A 13,657-nucleotide genomic window follows, 5' to 3' on the forward strand; every position below is an offset into this window, starting at 1 on the left:
CCGCTAGAGTTAAGTTATTAAACTTTATGGGCTATGGCTAATTAAATAGATTTTAGATAAAGAAACGTCAAATAGCCAAACTAATATGCCGACGAGGTTCAGTCAGTCATAACATCGATTAGTCGTTGAACAATATTATTACAGATATACAGATATTTGATATCGATTAGATAGATTGGCGACATTCATGGCCAAGTGAAGTGTAAATAAATAACTAAGGGGGAGATAGGAGATAATACATCAATCACAATCACACATTTTGCACAAGAAGTCTGCACCACACCACTAATCAGCAGTGATAAACTAACAAATGTTATTTATTATTAACCTCAATAAAAAATGAATTCGCAGTGCATTATATTCTATTAATTTATTGACTTGTCATTCATTCATTTTTTGTTTATTTTACAGACACTCTGCACTTGGGAGGGAATGACTTCTTGGACTTAAAAATTCCTATTGAATTACAATTTTGATCAGCAACAACTGGCAGCAACGCGACTAATGAAAGTCACATGACCACGAAGAAGATGGCTTTTCACAAATCAAGATGTCAGCATATATTAAGCTATGCTTTCCTTTTATATATCACATGTAAGTAGTCGTATAAAAAAGAAGAACTATTAAATTGAAATTCAATTCAATTGAATTAAATTAAATTGAATTTTTATTTCCTTTCCCAGTTTCACAGACATTGGCGCAGGCGCCAAATGGCCTAACGGTATCAACGCACGATATCACTGTCCTAGTTAATAAAACCGAAACATTTGATGTTATTGTAAGGTATGTATATCATAGTAATATTATATACACATATATAAATACAATGAAATTGAGAATCCTACCAGCTTTATGTTACAAATACAATACAACTGTAATTTCCCATTTTGAGATACCTGGTTCTGCAATGACATAATTATTATAAGTATAATAGATTATTATTTTAAATATAAATTATAAATTATTATAAAAAATTAAGAAGATCAATTCAAACTAAAATGAAATGGAAGACAGCCTTTTATAACCTGAAATCCCGAAATACCTAATTATAGCCATTTGAATTTGAAATACCACAACCACCTTCAAAATATCGACGATCAAGAGGCCACAATTATGACCCGAACATCACGAAATTTTACACAGCGAAAGGGATCTGACCAAGGAATAAGCTTGATTCATTTTATAATAATCGATCAATATGTAGAGTTTCAAATGGACACAGGCGTTGATCGCTATGTGATTTTACATGAAATGGACCGAAACATTTATTTTTGTTAGGTTTACTAGTCTGTCTACTGGACATAATAATAAGCGAACATCTACTATTGAGAATGGCTGTTTTAAAGGTCAATATTCAGGGGTTAAATAAGCCAAAACCTTTGTGTGTAAGGTAAGAAAATTTGAATCTTGTGGTTTAAATGTTCAGGATAAGAAAGAGGAGCTGTTGCCAAGAAGGTGCAAATATCGCGAAATATTGTTCAGGTTCGGAATATAGATCCGTAGAAAGTTTGAGTTCAATGGTACTTGTGTAGGGTATTATATTGTCGGGGCCGTCCGACTATACTGGTTTGAGTTTCTATTATAACAAACTTAAAACCAAATTTTTTAACTTCTAAAGAGGGTTCCAGAACTATCCAATATAGGTGATATATACTTCTTATTATTTTTTTTTTTTTTGAAGCATCTTAGGTGTCATTTTGCCCAGGAGATTTATATGGTTGAAATTAATCACCGTTCTGCACTGGATCTCATTCACGGATACATGCGATAGCATTCTACCCTCCCAAAGGGGTTCAAATTCATTAACTATCTTAATAAGTTAATCAGCCGTCTCCTTATTTGCACAATAGAAAAACCCTGATCCCTTTTCAAAAGGGTAATCATGTGAAATTGTAATCACCGCGTTAGGATCATGACACTCAGCTGTCCTTCTTGCCCACTACCGAAACAGTCTTTAGATAAATTCCTCAAGTTTCTGGGAAGACTTGCTAATAGGCCCGACTTTCGACTTCCTAATGGCACTATCCCTCTTGGCTACAACCGGAACATGAGAGACCGAAATCTGAACTGTTTTTGGCAACAAGGGTTTCTTCGCAGTTGAGGAACCGCCAGAAAAAAATTTAATGAATACTTTCATTTCATAGCTAATTTTTTGCATATTGTACATGTACCTTGCTTAGAATACAAAAAAAAAAAATTAAATATTTAATTAATATCACAACTATTTTCCTAATTCGATCTACTTTACCTTTCTTTGCAGTCATTTTTTTATCTCTCTCTCTTTTTTTTGACAAAATCATATGTATACCTCCCAAGAAAAGAAAAACTCCTCAACCACCGCCTACTTGTTGGTTGTTATTTTGCAAACGTTTATTTGACTACTACCTTTTGGTCTGCCTACAGGTTTTCAGCAGACAATATAATCTTCTACTGAACACATTTTCTATAATATACAAAAAGGTCTTCAAGAAAATTAAAAGGTATTTCCCTATAGACGACCCGAAGGATTTCACAAAAGTCATAAGGTATTGTTTTGTACTAGACCCCAAGATTTACTTCTACAGAAAAATCCGAAAGCCTATCTGTATAGTAGATCAGAAAATCTTTCGCCATAGAAGGCCCCATGTTTTTCTTACATAGAAACCCCCATATTAATAATCTAATGAAAAACAGAAGATTTTTTTCTATAATATAGAGAAAGGATCTGAAGGTAAGACTAACAAATATTTTCCTATAAAAGTTCCGAAGTATTTCACAAAAAGGTCAGAAGGTCTAAATCTATTTTAGAAGAAATTTTTTTCTATTGAAAAATCCTACCTTCATCGTTTCTTCTTCCATAAAGAAACGATGTTCTTCTTCCTAAGAAGGGCCTATGTTTTTCTTCTATAAAAAATAGTCTCTTGATTTACTGCGAACAAAGACTATTCAATCTTCTATAGAATCATATCTTCAGGTCATTTATAAGAACACGTCATGTCTTCTATAAAATAAATCCGGATAAAAAATGACTTCTATACAAAATGAAATATTTACTATTCTATAAAATATGACATGTCCCCTCTCTATGAACCCACTCGATTATGAAAAGTTTTGCATTCCATTATATCTTTACTTCAGACACTCTTATTGACCTTCGTATTAGTGTTATATATAAAATACGCATGTGAATTTTCCGAATTATTCCGATATAAATGCTAAATACAATATATCAACCAAGTGTTGATTCCTTTTCGCTTTTCCGATACGCCTTCCTATTGAAGTCTTTGGCTTTTACACTTTTAGGTGCTGGAGCCGAAAGAGAGTGGCTCCTTTCCCCTCATAGACTGCTTATAATGGCAAGGACTTGGTAACTTGGTAATTCATATATTTGGGCTTCCCACTATCTGAAACCTGTTGACGATATGCAATTGTCAAATGGTGATGCAAAAATTTGTGTCAATTGTTTATTATCCAAACAATGCTACAAATTTTGAAAATAACCCTAATCCAAATCATTTAATTTTTTCTTATTCCAGAGACCCATTCACCCAAGATTTTAATATTAAACTGAAGAAGCAACATGATAATTCTGTACATTTGGATCCCATGGAATTCAGTGTTAGTGCTGGCAGTGATAAGAGTCAAACCGTTGTTATACATGGTCTAAAGCCAGGAAATTTGGAAATAACAGCGGAGAGTGAACCTAATGAGACATGGGTGTAAGTATTAATTAAAGGACAAACACTCCAGGAGTGATTTGTGGTGTGCATAATACGAATGCTAGAAATTAACGTAACTTGTTTGTATTTACAGTACCGAAGATGTTTTCGTGCGTGTTACCGTTGCCAATTCCGAGGCAATTATTTACACATCATTGGTATTCGGTTGGATATACTTTGTGGCATGGTCTGTATCATTTTATCCACAAATTTGGACAAATTTCAAGAGAAAATCTGTTGTCGGTCTGAATTTTGATTTTATTGCATTGAATATTGTCGGTTTCTCGTTGTATTCAATATTCAATTGTGGCCTATATTGGATTCCGGAAATTCAAGCGGAATATTTTCAACGTCATCCACGTGGTTTAAATCCGGTCATGTTGAATGATGTTGTGTTCTCATTGCATGCCATGTTTGCCACCTGTATTACTATATATCAGTGTTTTGTGTATGAGGTGAGGTGATTGATTGGTGTAGTTCCTCTAGATTTGGGTATTAAATTTTTATATTTCTTTATAGCGTGGAGATCAACGAATTTCTCGCGTTGCGACTGGCCTCTTGAGTTTGTTTGCTGTTGTTGTTATTGTATGTGCAGGTTTGGCGGCTGGAAATGTTTTCCATTGGTTGGATTTCTTGTACTATTGCAGCTATATCAAGTTAACAATTACTATTATTAAATATGTACCTCAGGTGAGTTCATACTTTTGGAATGTATAGAAGATTATAGGCCTATGTGATTTATTGAACAAATTATCCAAGTTGAGCCAGGCTAGGATTCGAACCTAGGTGATCAAAATTTCTTCCTGGTATTTATATTCTACTATTTTCTTTTTTAGGCTCTCATGAATTATCGCCGCAAATCAACGGTTGGATGGAGCATTGGTAATGTGTTATTGGATTTCACCGGCGGTGTACTGAGTATGCTGCAAATGATACTTAATGCCTATAATTATGGTGTGTAATAACATATTATATATTTCAAAATTAGTGACAGTAAAATTTTAATGTGTATTTTCTTTATAGATGACTGGGTATCAATATTTGGAGATCCAACCAAATTTGGCTTGGGTCTGTTCTCAGTATTATTCGATGTATTCTTTATGTTGCAGCATTACGTATTTTATAGGTATGTTAAAATGACAAAATTATTTGCATATTTGAATAATATTACATATCATAAATTCTTACATAAATACATATGTACATATTAACAATGCTATACCTGGGTTAAGGTTTAACAATTTAACACATACACAAATACACACATTATTTGTCATTTTCATATAATTAACCAAAAGCTCATAAGAGATTTCCTATAAAAATCAGATAGAAGACCACAAAATATATTTATGTACAAAATTAAAAAAAACATAAACCTTATTTTTTATAGTGATATAGTTAAATATTAATGTTTAGTATTATATATAATAAGCTAATTAAGGTATAATTTTCGGTCACGGTTTGCTATAGCCCCTCATACAACGGTAACCCCAAATATATAGTATTTTCGCACGTTTTTCAACTGAAATGGCTGTAATTTGGTACAAAATGATCGATTTTTACCCATTTTGTACCCCCTCACAATTGGGGACATGTTAGGACATGTTTTTTAACCGAATCGGGCATAATTTGATACTTTGGCTTTATATTGCGTACCAAATATATCAACAAAAAAATTTTCGATATTGGTCTACTTTTTCGTGTAGCCAAAATATAACGGTACCCCGAATTTTCGGTACTTTTGCGATTTTGATCAAGTTTTTCAACGGAATTAAATGTAATTTGTATGCGCCCATATAATGGTATCCCCCTTATTCGTTTTTTTTTTCGGTGCACTTTTTTTGAATAGTCCCTTTTATACCGTACCACACATTATTCGTTATTTTATTTTCACTAATCATCCTACCAAAAAGTATCAGTATTGGCCCCCTCTTTAGTATAGCTCCCATATAACAGTTCCCCAATATTCGGTATTTCGAGGAGTTTTTCCAAGTTTCTCAATTCGAGAGAAAGAGAAATAAATAAAAACATTTACATTCATGATATTTTGCCCTGAAAAGGCATAAAACTCAAAAATTCAGCTTCAGCCCGGCTGGGATTTGAACCTTGGTTCCCATCTGTTGATTGTTGTCCGTGCCTTAGCGTTAAAATCCACCTATTTATCTTCCTAATGTTGCACAATATGCAGTTGTATACCATAGAAGAAAAAATATTGTAGGTTGTATGGAACAAAAGTCCGTCACTACAAGAAAAACCTGCTCTGGAATGTTCTGGTGTGACGCCAAATGTCCGAACCTTGGCACGGTTGAATTTAATTCGTAGATGCAATTTCGCAAGAATATTTGACATAAATACAACGTATAAAGTAACGAGATTTGAAGGCCACATTGCCCAATATGCCTGACGAGTCGCTTAATCAACGGCGAAACGCGTCGCATAATAGTGGGAATATAGTATCTCTCTCTCTCGCTCTGGATTTTCTTTTCATTGCAACTTCCACTATGTAGCTCATCTCAAAAGATAAATAAATACAAAAATTAACTTTAATTAAGTATTTTGAATAGTCATTGGATAGCAAATCTCCAGACCAAATATATCGATAATGGTCCACTTTTTAAGATAACATTTATATAACGGAATCGTCTATTATTCGGTATTGTGGGGAGTTTGGGAAAGTTTTTCAACCGAATTGGAATATCATTGGGCAGCAAAGGTTTCTTCTAAAATTGTTCAATGTTGGTCTACTTTTAAATATAGTCCCCATATAACGGTTCCCCTATTATTCTGTATTTTTGGGAATTTATGCCCTTTTTTACCGAATTTACCACGAAAAACACATCGACACATTCCACCTATTCGTCGACTATAAAGCCCCATTCGACAGCCCTATCCGTTCAGAGGTGTTTAAAGTCATGTCTGCGTTTGACATTCCTGTAAAATTAATTAGGCTATGTAGGATAACTTTAACGGACACAAGATCAGCAGTTAAAGTCGGAAAGGACCTCTCCGAGCCCTTTAATACCGAACGAGGATTCAGACTAGGTGACAGTTTGTCGTGTGACATTTTTAACATCCTACTGGAAAAGGTCATACGAGAGGCAAATGTGAACAGAAATGACACTCTGTACATCAAACGACACATGTTACTCGCCTACGAACATTGACAGCGGTAACAGCCATCTTCAAACAAATTGAGGAGTCTGCCAAAGTGGGTCTGGCAGTAAACAGCGAGAAGACTAAACTGATGGTATCAACGCGCAAGACGTCCCGTAGACTCGGACCAACTGTGGAACATGAGAACTACAGCTTCGAGGTAGTCAAAGATTTTATATACCTTGGTACCGCCATAAATAAAACTAATGACATCAGTTTTGAAATTCGGAGAAGGATAGTGATGCCCAACGGATGCACCTATGGTCTGAATAAGCAACCAACTCTCGTCAGACCAAATTCACACTCTACAAGAGGCAGATACTACCCGTGCTATTATATGGATCTGAAGCATGGGCAGCTCTTGGGGTGTTTGAGAGAAAAATTCTCCGATCTTTCAAACTCGAAAAACTGCGCAAAAGGCCGACGCGCCTGGAAATCTTTTTTTAAGCTCGGCTAATGGAACGAAACTTCTGCCACAATCCAACTAAGTAAGTAAGTAATTACTACAAGAGTACGAAAGGTAATAAATGATACCAAAATTAGTATAGAGCTAGATTTCCGTTGCGATGATAATTGGTGTGTAGAATTGAGGTATGGAGGTAGTTTTTACGTACTGTAAGATAACAAAGGAACTAAATGGAACTAAAATGTATTTATGTCATCACATGTCCAATAATAGGACATGCACTTAAGGAAGGAACGTTAGAAAAAAACAATATTGAGATGTTGTATCCCTAAGATTCTATGAATTCAGTGTTCTTGATGAAGCTTTTCAGTCTTTTTCATTCACAATCCCTTATGTCGGTTATTTTGCGAACCCAAACATTGGGTTCGAGTGCTCCTAAGTTCAGCTCGTTTATCACTAGAACGCCGAAGGCAGTCATTTTGACCGCTTTCCAATTTCAAGTACAAAAGCAACTGTGCATTTAATGACACTTTTTTTTTTAATTTTGTGACTTTTTGTACCTCATAGAATTACGCTTATTATAAAAAAATCATCAAATTTAAAAAAAGTGTCATTAAATGCACAGTTGCTTTTGTACTTGAAATTGGAAAGCGGTCAAAATGACTGCCTTTGGCTTTCTAGTGTTATTTGGCTTTGGACGAACCCTATTGAAATTGTTGAAAATCGGTTCATATTCGTTTCTAATTTTAATGTATTGCATAACATTTTTGCATATTTTTGATATAACCTTAAATATGGAATAGTTAAAACATGAAACGCCTAAATACAAAATTTGACTCCAATCGGATGAATAAATGCAAAAATCTGAGATCAAGGATTACATGAAAATGTTTAAGGCACTTACTGTATAAATTCAACCAACCATATGGAGGCCTATACAGTTCGCCCCGTTCGATTTTTGTTGTCTTGCTATTGGTTATATTCTTAATACTAACACTGATTAAGTTCCTAAATACTAATATCTTTACAATACATGACACTCTTTACTATTATGTTACTTTTATAAGTAAATTCTACAGAACTTATTATTTTAATATTTATTTAAATTTATCATCTCATTCAGTGGCACATTTTTCTTTTGTGGTAAATATAAATTGGCAGCAAAATTGGAAATTTACTAAAATGCAAAAACAATTCATCGATCACTTTCATTAAAATTAACATTCAAAGATTTCCATTTCCCAGAAGCATTATAAATAATTTTCGTAAGTTATATTTTCATTATTTTGTTTTTCAAATTTAAATCTATTCTGCATGACTATTCACTTCTTCTCACTGTCCCATCTATTGTTTCGCTTTCAAACACTCTACTTCTAAAGATTTTATTTAAACATATATATTTTTTGTAAATATTCCAAATCATTTTTAGGCATTCCGCAGACATTACAAAATCAAATGAAACCGTGGAATCTGTAGTTCCAACTTCCGCCACGCCAAACACTAAGGATTCTAAGATATCCGTTATTGAACAAAATGCAGCTTAAATTTATTATTATTCAAAAAAGCAATATATAGAATTTATTTGTTTTTATTTTTTTCGGGTTTTATGTCTTTAGATTTCATGTTTTGTTATTGTTTTTACGTAAATTGTATGTATTTAAATTGATTGTAATTAGTATACAATATACGATATTTAATAGTGTCTGTGCTTATTACTTTAGTTAGTTACATTGTAAATCATTTTTATTATTATTCATAATTGTATATTTTTAATCGAAAAATGTATTTTAAATGGAAAAAAATATATTTTAAAAACAGTTGTTTATGTTTCCTTTTATTATTCGCACATGGAAGATTGAAGCCACGTTGTATTTTTAGCTTTTTGTGTGTGATATAGAATACCTGGTAGTAAGTTCCTGAGAAGCATTGGCGTAGATGGTGGATCGTTCACAACGTTGAAAAATCGACCAGACTACCTACTCCAATGCTTGTTTGTAATTATATACTGTGTCTCATTGAAATAATTTTTTTTCAATCATACACCTACTAATAGTTGAATTTTGCCCTTTTACATTTAGCCCCAGTTATCCTGTATATCCTGAAATTTGTGATTCTTGCAAATTCAATTTAGTTCCAATGCCCAAAATTTATGATTGCGATATTTCATTAAAACTCCAAACTGATTCGGACACCAATCGTAAAGAAAATTCCCAAAATACTATTTATTATCATCAAATAAAGAATTAATAAAATATTTTTGGAGTATTTATTTGTCTATGTGTGTATTTTTAATTGTTTTAACCCAGGTAAAGTAGAATATTGTATAACAAAAATCATGTTATAGTTCACAATGATGAAATTCGAAGATCTGTTCAATAATATCGATTCGGATCATAAGTACACTAAATAAATATGTTGTTAAGGTTTAATATTGGTTCTAGTCCCACCTCTCAGCATCATCTTCAGATTTTTGGCAATCCTATGTTTAGTGCAAAAAAGGACATAATAACAAAGGGTCAACATTTTGAAAACATGTAAAAATGATAGGAATCGCACTGAAGATACCATTTGATCCAAACTTTGATCACCTCTAATGATGAACTATATCGGTATGGAGTATAATATTATACTGTATTTTGATTGTTTTTATCAAGGACATATTTATATACCGACTATACTTTGGATATATACAAAAATGATTAGAGTACGTGGGTACCAACCTTGCGGTCTAACCGTAAGCACTAGTCAACCCAATACGCCCCCATACCAAAGTGAAGGTATACTCCATGTTATCACCTCCTTGGATATGGAGCGTAAATTACTAGACTAAATCCGCTGATCTAGGAGTCCCTGAAATCCGTGCTACCGAAGACCTTCGTTCATGCTCATAACCCATACTATTTCCAGTAGAACTCCAAACAGCTCGGAACTGGCTACTCGTAGACTATATTCTCTCCTCAGTTCGTTGTGTTCTGGTCATAATTGTAGTCTCTAGAGCGACCAAAAACCAGAGTATTTGGTCCATTTCACCCCCAAAAATTAACTGATCACTACCAAAAACAATAGAGTTTTTCCTTGTCCGATTGGTCCATAACTGGGGCCTATAGAAACCCGCCTGTGGACAGACGGACGTACACACATGGCTAGGTCGATTCAGCTATTCGAGATGGTATAAGGCCAATATTTTTCGGCGTTATAAATTTCGGGGTCACACAATGCTATTAGGTCGTTTCCACCAACGTTTGTCACCTCAGCCAGTTGTGTAAAAGCAATAGGGCTGCTACAACAACATTAGGTTGGGGAAAAAGAAATCCATTATGAAAATGTCGATAAAATCGGAAAAATGGTCGAAGTTGACCGGCATGTTAGCAGTCGTAACATCGCCCGGGAGCTAAAAATCGACTAAAAAATTATTTTAAACCATTTGCACAAAGCTCGATTCAAAAAGAAGTTCTATGTTTGGTTGTCACACCAATTAACAAAAAAAAAAAAAAAAAAAAAAAAAAATAGGATGGATCGAATTTCCATCTACGAAGCCTTGGCCAAACGGAATGAGATATACCATTTCTTATACGGATGGTGACTGGAGATGAGAAATGGATCACATTCGATAACCCTGTGCGAAAACAATCGTGGTCAAAGATTGGTAAAGCACTCTTTGACCACGATGCTTCCATATGGCCAAACGCTAAAATCTGATCTCTACTGTCAACAACTGGACCGCTTGAAGATAGCAATTGACCAGAAACGGCCAGAATTGGCCAACGGGAGAGGTGTCGTGTTCCACCAGGTCAACGCTAGGCCACATACATCTACAGGGACTCGCCAGAAACTTCGGGAGCTTCATTGGGAAGTTTTAATGCATCCGCCATACAGTCCGGACTTGGCACCAAGCGATTATCACATTTTTCTTTCATTGCAAAATTTCTTTAATGATAAAAAATTGGTATCTAGGGAGGATTGTGAAAATGGACTACTAGAGTTTTTTACAAAAAAAAGGACTGGCGTAAATAAAAAAATCGATTTTGCAGAAAATGAGTTTTAAGTTTGCAACGGACTCACACTGAACAGAGGAAATTCTACAGTTAACTCAAAAATCACGATTTTTGATTTATGCCGGTCTAGCAGCAAATTTGCGATATGCCAACACCATCAGCAAACTCTTTGATAGTTATTCGAGGATTCTACTCGGGCGTCCATGGCGAGCATAGTCATTCTTTTATAACGTTATATTGCAATTATAATGTCCTTGCGCAATTAAAGCTTTGGTACATTTTTTCTAATAGTTAAAAATTTGAAGATCAAACCAGAAGGTCCTGAGTTTATAAATATATAAAGTTTGACACTTAAATTTAAGATTTTTTAAAAAGTAGAGTCAATCGAAGTGTGCCCTGAACGCCTCACATATTCTCTTATTAGTATTCAGGATATAAAAATAAAAATATTTGCAGATTGTGATAGCGTTAGGAGGGGGTCCTAAATAGCCTACGAATTCCTCTTTAAATTTATTTACATATAAATATCCTAATTCAATTAATATTTCTTACAGAAACAGACAACCTTATGAACCGTTGCGTGGAGACGACATTTCAAATGTGGATATAACGATTACGTCGCCATCTAATGGAAGTGAAACCAATACAGAAGATTGAAATAATCAAGTTTTTTCTTTTTATATTATTTACATTGAAAGTCATTAATAAAATTCATATCAACTGCATTATATATTCATAATTTAAGGGTTATATTTATCAAAACATGTTTATGTATGCATACTCAATCTAAAAAAGAATAAAAACGTTATTAAAATATGAAATTTCATTGGTAAATTCTTATAAGAAAAAAATCTATATTCGGGATTGATTTCTTAAATTATTACAAAAACCAGGGATCGATTTTATAATACTTATATCGACTGGATATATCATTTGGACCTCAACGAACCATTGTTAAATGGAAGCCTAACTCTGACATGAAAACTGACGAAATAAAATACACGTATTGTATTTGCCATAGGTGCACTAAAATGGCAAACTAAATACATGTACTGTAAATTTTTAAAAATAAAGTTATAGTGAAAGTTTTTCACAAAATAAATAGGTAATTTGTTTACTAAAAAAATTTTAAACACAACCTTTATTTGGAAATTAAAAATCAATCTTTCCATAGTCAATATTTCAATCAATCATTCTAAATTGAGCCAATTTTTGCTTGATCACAACTAAAGCAATTTTTTGATTTTTGTCTGAGCCATTAATATTAAACTTTAATTCATCCGATAACATACTATTTCTCCACTGAGCAAAAGTACACTGTGCGAAATTTCATCTCATTCAACCCACTTCACGACATTCTATTCTCAATTTGGAACATTGGGCAAAATTTCATTGCAATCGCAGGATTGTATTTCATGAGCAAGATGAAATCGGTCGAAAATTTAATTCTGAAATTTAACAGACGTCATTCTAAACCAATTTCGATACTTTCGAAAAAAATTTTGTTTGGATCGGACAAAATTTGGGTCTTCGATGGACCATATACAAGTCCATTTTTGGACGAAAATATATTTTGGAGCTATATCTAAATCTGAAATGATTTCGCTCGTAAATATGTATTTAATTCAGTACGTTGTGCAAAATATTGGGAGTTTGGTGAACTATTGTGGTACTAAACAAAACCTATATATGGAAGCGATTTTCTCCAATTACAATAGGGTTAGTCCTTGGGCCAAATAAGTGACCTGAGCCAAATTTCATCGCATTCGGATCATAAATGTAACAAGTATGTGCGTGATTCTATTCACATTCTCAAAAGTAACTGTGTGTCCATCTCGTTTCCTTTTGTATGTGGGAAACATATACACAACGAAATAATAACGACATTGAGAATTTGTTTATTACCCAAAGGAGTCTTCCACACCCCCAAAAATTTTGTTGAAAATTAAAATGATTATTAATTAATTATTTTTGTTATGAATTTTAAACATATAGTTTGTGCTCAAACAGTATATTTTTTTAAAATCTGAATTCGCTTCGTAAGGCGAATAATTATATGTAGGTTTTTTAAAGCATACTTTGAGGAGTATTTTTAGTTATACTTGGTAGTAGTACATAATATAAATAGTAGATGTCACTCACCATTAACATACAGGCTACAATGAATTGTAGTTCCTTGGTGAATCAATGCGTTATTCTCAGTTTGATTTTAAAATTAACAACAATTTATTTATTTCTTTATATATAAACATGTATATTTATTTGTTTCTAAGTATTATAAATTTTCTATATTGTGATATAATATATATGTGTATATATTGTGGCTAAGCCAGTTTGAACGTAATAATAAAGCTGTCTTTATGAGTATGAATTGAAGGTAGACACGGCATCATGCTAATCTTCAT

The 13,657-nt window shown here is 33.3% G+C and overlaps 1 protein-coding gene across 1 annotated transcript; it reads left to right on the forward strand.

Moving 5' to 3' along the window:
• The first annotated feature begins 496 nt into the window (after positions 1–496).
• Positions 497–8,801, forward strand: LOC133332803 (cystinosin homolog). Its single transcript, XM_061541177.1, has 8 exons — positions 497–594; positions 684–783; positions 3,516–3,698; positions 3,793–4,153; positions 4,218–4,388; positions 4,535–4,652; positions 4,722–4,824; positions 8,687–8,801. The coding sequence occupies exons 1-8, from the start codon at positions 516–518 to the stop codon at positions 8,799–8,801; spliced, it is 1,230 nt and encodes a 409-aa protein (XP_061397161.1). The 5' UTR covers positions 497–515.
• The last annotated feature ends 4,856 nt before the right edge of the window (positions 8,802–13,657 follow it).

This window comes from Musca vetustissima, unplaced genomic scaffold, assembly GCF_032173495.1.
Source record: "Musca vetustissima isolate MV318-11 ecotype Yass unplaced genomic scaffold, APGP_CSIRO_Mvet_v1 utg316653, whole genome shotgun sequence".
Taxonomy (NCBI): Eukaryota; Metazoa; Arthropoda; class Insecta; order Diptera; family Muscidae; genus Musca; species Musca vetustissima.